General features: G+C 40.0%; 1 protein-coding gene across 1 annotated transcript in view; it reads left to right on the plus strand.

Annotated features, from left to right (window-relative positions):
* Positions 1-7,433, plus strand: part of AKR1D1 (aldo-keto reductase family 1 member D1) — a 72,543-nt gene extending 65,110 nt beyond the window's left edge. The window contains exon 9 of the mRNA XM_089693364.1: positions 7,200-7,433. Within this exon, the coding sequence (XP_089549490.1) occupies positions 7,200-7,242 (43 nt within the window). The 3' untranslated portion in view covers positions 7,243-7,433. The remainder of the gene's footprint in view (positions 1-7,199) is intronic.
* Positions 7,434-9,484: the final 2,051 nt, after the last annotated feature.

The raw sequence follows: 9,484 nt of genomic DNA on the forward strand, positions 1-9,484 counted from the left end.
TGGAGGATGCCGGGTGGTCACATGACACACAGCAAGGGAGCACTGGGAAGCGAAGAAGCCGTCCGGCGTCTGTGAGTGTGGACACGGTGTCTCCCACGGCTGATACGGCTTTCTCTCCTTCTGCCTGAGATTGGAGAGGTCAAGGCAGGGAGGGTGACATGCAGCTGGCTGGCTCTAGCCCTGATGGACGAGCACATCCCTAGTAAAAATAAAGGATAACTTTACAGGATTGGACGGGGAGCAGCTGGGGGAGCCCCCCCCCCTAAACTGGGAGTCATCAATTACATAGAAGCAGGGGCGGACTGACAACTCATGGGGCTGCTGGGCAATAGGGGATCATGGGGCCCCTGTGTCCTTGCCAACACTCAAAAAGAGCCTATAAAAAGGTACCAGGGGCATTTCATGGGGCCCCCTACTGACCCCGGGCCCTCGGGCAGTTCCCGAGTGCTTGAATGGTCAGTCTGCCCCTGCATAGAAGGATTAATGAAGCAGGAGTCTTCAGAAGAAAAAATATGAAACAGCATCATTAAAAGTACAGGAAGAAAGAGGAAAAAAGGGTGAGTGGAAGCTGCAATTGCTGTCTATCGTGACTACTGTGACTGATAAACTGTATTTTGAATTGAACTGTGATATAAAAGCTGTGGGGGGGCGTACCCAAGGGGCCTCGAGAGTCGGACAGATAAAAACTCATGAAGATTTGAGAGCCTGGTAGACGCCTTTAAGAGAGGAAGAAAAGAGAGGGACGGGGAAATGAAGGAAAAGAAAAAGGGGAAAGAAAGAAAAAGTCTTTAAAGGAGAACATCATAGGAAGATCTTAAACCCTAGAAGAAAGGGTGAACAACTTCCCCAATTCCCAGGAAGGAAAATAAAAATGGAAATTGATTAAATGAAAAATAAAGCGTCAAAGGGCGGGGGGCCCAAAACCTCCCAAACAAGTTCAATTAAAAAATTTTTACCCTCACAGGAAAAACAAACCCCAGAAAGACATCAGGGAACAAGTGGAAGAAGTGAGATGGAAAATAGTATTGGTGAGCATTCCAGACTATCCAAAGGAGTAGCTAATAATAGTCAAAATATAGAACAGAACCTAAATATGGAAAAACTCAGAAGAACAAGAACAGAGCTCACAATTGCCAACTAAAATGGAAATAGCAGAAATGTTCAAAGGACTTGAAAGATCAATAAAACAGGAAATGACAAAGCTACATAAAGATTTGGGGCAAATGTTGTCAATGGTGGAAGAGACGGAAGGAAAACTAGAAAGACATGCCCCAATTATACAGAATTTTGAAAAACAATTAAGAGAAATGAGAAGAGAACAAAGGACTCTGCTATTTAAATTGGAAGATCAGGAGAATAAGGAAAAAAGATGTAACATAAGGATAAGAGGCTTGCCGGAGCTTGCTCAAGGAGAACCCTTTCCAGGTGTTATGGCTTAATTAGCTGATTAGAGTGGGACAATTTGAGCCTAGAATATTGCACCTTTTCACAATATTCTAATTTTCTGAGATTGTGGATTTGGGGTTTTCATGAGCTGTAAGCCATAATCATCACAATTATGACAAATCACGGCTTGAACTATCTTGCTTTGCATGTAATAAGTCTATCTCATATATTAGTTTCACCTTTTAAGTTGCATTACTGAAATAAATTAACTTTTGCACGATATTCTAATTTTTTGAGCTTCACCTTTATACTGTCCTAATAAAAAATCTGAGGTCTATTTAAAAAACATATTGAGGAAGCTATTAGATTTTAAAAAAGGCAAATTAATTGTGGCAGGGGATTTTAATTGTTGCATGGATCCTCTGATGGATACGACGTCACCTGTGCTGAGAGAAGGTAATAAACACCGGAAAGTATTAGGTAAAATGATACAACAATGTCAGTTGGTGAACAGTTGGAGAATTAAAAATCTGAAAGATAGAGACTATACATTTTACTCTTATGCACACAAGACGTATTCAAGATTGGATTATATAATGCTAGATCACAGACTTATAGGGGTTTATTTACTAAAGCTGGAGAGTCCAAAATCAGACTCCCTTCTGCATAGAAACCAATCAGCTTCTAACCTCAGCTTGTTCAATGAAGCTTTGGCAATGAAACCTGGAAGCTGATTGGTTTCTGATTTTGGACTCTCCAGCTTTAGTAAATAAACCCCATAGAGTCTTTAGTGAAAGCAAAGATAGAAGTTAGAACATTATCAGATCATGCACCTGCCACAATGAGATTGATATGGGGAAGAGAACAAAAAAAGATAAACACGTGGAGATTAAATTAAACACTTCTTCAGGATCAGGAGACCGAACAAAGGATTAAAAAAGAAATAGAGCAATATTTTGAAAGAAATGAGACTGAAGAGGCGTCTGTGGCGACAGTGTGGGAAGCCCATAAGGCCTACATTAGAGGAATCTTAATAGCAATTGGGGTGAAAAAAAAAGAAAGGAAAAAGAAAATAAACACACTCCTTAGAGGATTATTTGAATTAGAACAGATACATAAAAAGAAAATAACAAAAGAGATCAGGCAGAGTGTAATAGAAAAATGGTAGGAATTAAATAATTTAGTGGAGGAAGCAAAGAGGAGTGTTTAATAAGATGATAAGTGAAAGATATCGGTGGGGAGATAGACCAGGGAAATATTTAATGAGAGCTCAAAGAAAAAAGAAAGGTAGGAATTATATAGAAAAAATAAGAGCTAATAAAGGAGAACTAAGATATTCTACTAAGAGTATTGCAAAAGTATTCAAAGATTATTCTAGTAAGCTATATAACATACCTCAGCGGTCCACAAGAGAAGAGGAAGAAAGAATTAAAAAAAGACAGGTATATTTAAAGGAGGCAGGTCTACCAAAACTGAGAGAAGATCAGTTAATAACCCTTGAGAAATCAATAACAATAGAAGAAATTAATATTGCATTGAAGAGCACTGAAGCAGGGAAAAGTCTGGGACATGATGAGTACACTGTTAGATATTATAAAAAATTTAAAGATCAGTTAATACCTAAATTGAGTTTATATATGAATGCATTGGGAGGGGAGATGGAAATGAGAAAGGAATCCCTACAAGCTCTTATTACAATAATACCGAAAGAAGGGAAAGATACCGTATTTGCCGGCGTATAAGACGACTGGGCGTATAAGACGACCCCCCTACTTTTCCTGCTAAAATGTAGTGTTTGGGCTATACTCGCCGTATAAGACTACCCCTCTTCCAGTGCACACCAGTGGGAGGAATAGTGCCCCATCATTGATGTCAGTGGGAGGAATAGTGCCCCATCATTGGTGTCAGTGGGAGGAATAGTGCCCCATCATTGGTGTCAGTGGGAGGAATAGTGCCCCATCATTGGTATCAGTGGGGGGAATAGGTGCCCCATCATTGGTATCAGTGGCAGGAATGGTGCCCCATCATTGGTATCAGTGGCAGGAATGGTGCCCCATCATTGGTGTCAGTGGGAGGAATGGTGTCCCATCATTGGTGTCAGTGAGGGGTGGAATAGTGCCCCATCATTGGTGTCAGTGGGGGGTGGAATAGTGCCCCATCGTTTGTGTCAGTGGGGGGGGGGGAATAGTGCCCCATCATTGGTGTCAGTGGGGGGGAGGAATAGTGCCCCATCGTTGGTATCAGTGGGAGGAATAGTGCCCCATCATTGGTATCAGTGACACCAATGATGGGGCACTATTCCTCCCACTGAGACTTGCTGACCCTGTTCTCGTATGGTGCTGCTGCAGCCAGCATATGTGGTTGCAGCAGCACCTCTACACAGAACACTTACCTGCTGCTCCGGCACTCAATTTTCGCGGGGCCGCTCGGCTCCGCCCCCTCGCTGGTGATTGGCCGCCTGTGTGCCTTTCCTGAGCTACAGTTCTGGCGGCCAATCACCGGTGAGGAGGCGGAGCCGAGCAGCCGCACGAACATCCAGTGGCCGAACTGAAGGAGACGCCGCGCTTCCTGGACCGGATCGTCGTGGGACTGGATCCAGGTAAGAGACATCAGCCCCTGCAAACCCCTGTACTTAATGCCGCAGCCCCCCTAACATGTGTACCGGCGTATAAGACGACCCCCGACTTTTGAGAAGATTTTCAAGGGTCAAAAAGTCGTCTTATACGCCGGCAAATACGGTAGTTCTCAGTGTTCCAGTTATAGACCGATATCCTTATTAAATATAGATACTAAACTATATGGAAAAGTATTAGCAAATAGCTTAACCCTTTGAGGACCAAGGGACGTATTTGTCCCATGTTTTTAATTGCCTGTATCATCTGAGGAACTTAAAACTTTTTTTTTTTTTTTGGTTTGAGTCAAAATATTAGTTCTTATCAACAAACAACAAATGGATCTAGCTTTTTGCCAATTATTTCATGAAATGGCTTAGTTACAGCAACTGAAATGTACGAACTTTAAAAACAAAAAAATTGATTATTTTGGTGTTCCGTAATCTTCTGGTCCTCAAAGGGTTAAAGGATTTAATGCCGGAGTGGATCCATATGGATCAAGTGGGGTTTGTCCCTGGGAGAGAGGGTTGGGATAATGGATTAAGATCACTATTTCTTATACAAAAAAGTAAAAGAGAAATTGCTTTGCTACTGTCAGTGGACTTTCAATCTTATTAACCTTTAAACCAGACCACTCACATTTTTAAGGATAATAACCAGCATTTTATTGTTGTAATAACAATTTTCCGGAAATGACGTCGGGCGCCGGGACGGCCATCCGGAAATACGTCAACGCGTTTCATCCTGTGGGTGGGGCGAAACGCGTTGACGTATTTCTGGCTGGCCGTCCCGGCGTCCGACGTCATTTCTGGTGAAGTGGAACGCACGCTGAGCGGTGCGTTCCAGGGGCCATCTTGCCTAGTGGAGGAAGCTGCTTCTGAGGTCTGTCATCCTGCTGGGTTACCTGGCTGTGGGGTCTTACTGGAAGATCTATGGAAAATCGTTATTACAACAATAAAATGCTGGTTATTATCCTTAAAAATGTGATTGGTCTGGTTTAAAGGTTAATAAGATTGAGTCATAACGGTATCACGCTATTTGGTTTTTTTCTTCCTGAGTCGGTGAGGGGAGGAATCGGAGGAGGTTTTCTATGTTCTAGAGGAGGCAATATCTGGAGGTTAAAAAAGGGGGTCCAGGAGCCCTTGATAATCCTGGAGGGCGTTGTACTCGCCAAACGTCTGGTGGGTGCGGTTCATGTTGGTTTTGCACTGGTGGATGGTGGAAGGACTATTATTGGCACTGAAGAAATTTATGAAAATATAAGCTTGTTTTTTTTATCACGGGACTTTTTTTGGATATGTCACTGGACTTTTTTTTTTTGTTTTTGTTTTTTGTATGTGCCACAAAATATTTTGTTTTTTGACACTTATATATAAATTGTAATAATTTTGCATTAATATTGCTTATAGGTTGGGTATTTTATAGATTGCTTTCTGGTGTGTTTTGCGCTGTTTTTAGTTGGAAATTTTTTTTGGGGGTTTTATACCTATGCACAGCAGCATCTCACGTGGTTAAGTGTGTGAGGAAGGAGGTCCTGGGCACTGAGGTCTCTCTTTTTTATAGGATTGTCTTTTAGAATAATGAAAAAAATTATGATAAAGTATATTTGGGGGAATAAAAAACCTAGAATAAGTTACGAGGTTTTAACTAGAGACAAAGAGAATGGGGGATTGGGTGCTCCGGATTTTAAAATATATTATAATTCAGTATTGTTATCACAAATTTTTAATTGGACACATAATGCACAGGGAAAAAGTTGGGTAAACATAGAAAATACATTAAGCAAAACACATTTGAGTAGGATAATATGGTTACCACCTCACTGTCGTGGATTGATAGATGGCACAAGCACATTTACACGAAATGTTTTGAAAATTTGGGATACAATGCACAAGCAAATGGCATGGGAATTCAACTCAATATTGATGCCCATTGTAAATACAGATTTCTTCCCGCCGGGGAATGAAAATATTGCAGGGAAATGTATAAAGAAGGGAGATGCACAAATGAGAGATATAATGAAAAGTGAGGACATTTGTCCCTTAGAGGAAATGAAAAGGAGGACTGAGCTGTTTACTAAAGTGGATGAGTGGTGGTATTGTCAACTGAAGCATTTCATAGGAAAACTCCCTAGGTCCTTAAGGAAAAAAGAAAAGTGGAACCCATTTGAACATTTATTTAGTACACGAGGTGATGGGAAACATGGAACTTCAAAAATATATAAAATTATTACGAGGTTGACAACAAACACGATCCCTGCTCATATGGAGAAATGGGAAAAAGAATTAGGTTTTAGGATAGAGGGAGATAAGCAAATAAAGATTTATAAGTTAACACACGGAAATGTAAACATGAAGGATGTAGAGATGAATTACAAATGTTTAGCGAGGTGGTACATGACACCAAATATAGTTCACAAACAAAATAGGGACAATTCACCTTTATGTTGGCGGGGATGAGGGGAACAGGGCACGGTGGTACATATCTGGTGGGAGTGTTATAAAGTTCAGGAATACTGGGAGGAAATAATATACCAAATACAGGTAGTAACGGGGATAAAAATACCAAAAGACCTAGGGATATGTCTCTTACATGAAACAGAGCTAACGGTTAAAAAATACAAACATTCTGGGTTATTGCATTATATTAACGCAGCAACAAATTTGATCCCCAAATTTTGGAGGGAACAAGAAGTACCAAAAGTATAGGATTGGGTAAGAAAGGTGGATCAGATATATAGAATGGAGGAACTGTACCATATAGATGAGGCTAAATTAGAATGTTTTCCCGAGAAATGGAAAAAAGGGAGGAGTTTAAGAAGCTTAAGTTAATGGAAAACACTTAGGAAATAGAAGAGGAAGAAAGCCCTAGGACTCTCAATGAGAGGGGAGAGAAGCTGAGTGGAGAGGGAGGGAGGGGGTGGGTGCTGGTAGTTGAGGGGAGGGAAGGGGATGTAGTGATTGGGTTAGGGTGGGGGGAATGGGAAGTTTTGTATTTGTTGATGATAACAGTTTAATAAGAGTTTTTATTCTCTGACTTTTACTGATGAAATGGATGAAATGTAAAATTTAATAAAATATTAATAAAAAAAAAGATAACACCAATAAAGGGTAAGTGCTAATAATCCTTCAGTAACCTTTTATATGTATTAAAAAAAAACAGGAAAAAAAACAAAGCCTTGACCGGTCTGTCTATTTTTAGGTGGAGTGATCACCCAGAATACCCTTTTAAGGATGAGTACTGAGGTCCAGGTATAAAAAGTCCTCTCCACCATCAGTCAACAATGAGCCACTCTTCCGCAGTGGACACTCTTCGTGATCTTCCGATCTTCACCAGATGCCCAAAGACAGAATACATACATGATCATGCCAAGACATTCCAAGGACAGAGTTTTTCATATTAAGCACAAATAAAAACAGTTTTTTTTAATAAAAATATATTCTATTTTCCTTCTTCCAAACTGATCTGATTTAACAGCATCTAGCATATTCTGGTGGTTCTTTATTGTCTATCAACACGAGATGAGTAGAAGATCTTTTGCTGCAGCCTACTAATTAGAAATGGAGATGCACTTTCTAATATATAACAAAAACTGATTTACTTTTAAAAATTCAACCAGACAGGGACATTCAGCAAGTGTGAATAAACACAAGAACTGGAATGTAATATAATGCAGTTTACCAGTCCTTCCATGTGGTGGCTCCATTTGTTTATTTGTTTTTTTTTCTAGGTTTTTGTTTCTCCTTTTATTTGAAGCTGTTTATCCTGCCAGTAACACAGTTTCCTGTCCTAGGCTCACTCACTGTATTGTTGTAATAGAAGTGCAGTATTGTCATCCTAGTACAGCAAGTGTGTTAGGTCTATAGGTTGAGTTTCAGTAGGTACATCTCTTGCATAAATCGACATTTTAGGCTACATTCAATTTGGCCTGGTGTAAATGGCAGCAGTATAAATCTGCAGATTTCTGCTGATGTTTTTGCCACATGTGGCCAGCATTAACCTGTCATTAAAGTGTATGGACTTGGTGGCTGCAGCAAGCCATTCACAGACTGCAAAAACAGCAGAAGGTATAGACAGATTCCTGCCACTGTCATTCGCACCAGGGCAAATTGTCTGTGTGAATGTAGCCTAAGAACGGACACACAGTGCTGTCACATCCTAACATTTTTAGCTACAGAAATTTTATTTCTGTGAAGTGTGAACTTACATCTACTTTGTGTCATGTGCAGAGCGCTATCCATGCCACACTAAGAAATGCAGCAGGAGGTGTTTAGGCAGGAAATAAAATTTGTTTCCAACAATGCACTGCTATCATGCATTTTAGACAATATTCTGCTTTAGGGCCGGTTCACACCATGCCAACATCTGAATCGCCCAGGAACACCCTGTGTGTTCCTATTCAGTTCTGTATGGTGTGATTTCAGCCCACACCGCAACAAAAGTAGTGTATGCACTACTTTTTAAAATGTACTGCAACCAAATCACATTGAACAAAAGTACCATGGGATCCGGTGCGGGCAAACAAATTCCATTGCGACCTGCGTTTGGGGTGTCGTTAACTTTTTTTTTTTACACCCGCTGCAGGTTGCAAATGTAATGCGTTTTGTATTTGGTTGTAAGCCCACAGAAACACACAGCGCCTTCCTGTGCGATTCAGATGTAGGCATGGTGTGAACAGACCCTTCTACAGAATGCAATTCAGTTCAAATCACATTCCATTCATTAGAGGAAATTGGTCCCTGGTGCTATCAAAGGCTATTTTTTCATGAGTGTTCACTTCAAGTCCGAACACTTTTACCCCCTTCCTGTCCAGGGCAATTTTCAGCTTTCAGCGCTATGACACTTTGAATGACAATTGCGCGGTCACTGTACCCATATGAATTTTTTACCATTTTTTTGAGACAGATAAAGCTTTATTTTGGTGGTATTTATTCACCGCTGGGATTTTTTTTTTTGCTATGTAAATGAAAATGTCCAAAAATGTAAAAAAAAGTGTTTTTCTTATAAAATTTTACAAACAAATAATCTTTCATCATAAATCTTGGCCGAAATGTATTCCGTTATCTTTTTAGTAAAAAAAAAAAAAAGCCAAATTAGTTTATAACCAAAAATTATAATTTTTAAACATTTTCTTTTTACATTTTTATTTTATTTTTTTATATTATTATTTGTTTTTTTTTAAATACTGTCACCCTAGCAGTACAGTGTCACCATGGTGAAACTGTACTACTTGTGGGGGGTGATGAAGATTTTTTTTTTTTTTTTACAGTGATTGCTTTTACACCCATATAGGATGTAAAAGCAATCATTTATCTTTCTCTCTGTCTGCATTCTTGCAGCCATTAAGAACTACTGAGTGAGCTGTGATTGGTCACAGCTTGTCACATGGTACAAGGCTGTTGTGAATAGCCTTGTACCATGTAACCTCTGTGATCATTCACAGATTTCACACGTAGTAAGCAATGATGTCACAAGAGGACACAGCG

This window comes from Staurois parvus, unplaced genomic scaffold (assembly GCF_062004578.1).
Source record: "Staurois parvus isolate SC_StPar_1 unplaced genomic scaffold, SC_StPar_1.0 ptg000629l, whole genome shotgun sequence".
In the NCBI taxonomy this organism is placed as follows: Eukaryota; Metazoa; Chordata; class Amphibia; order Anura; family Ranidae; genus Staurois; species Staurois parvus.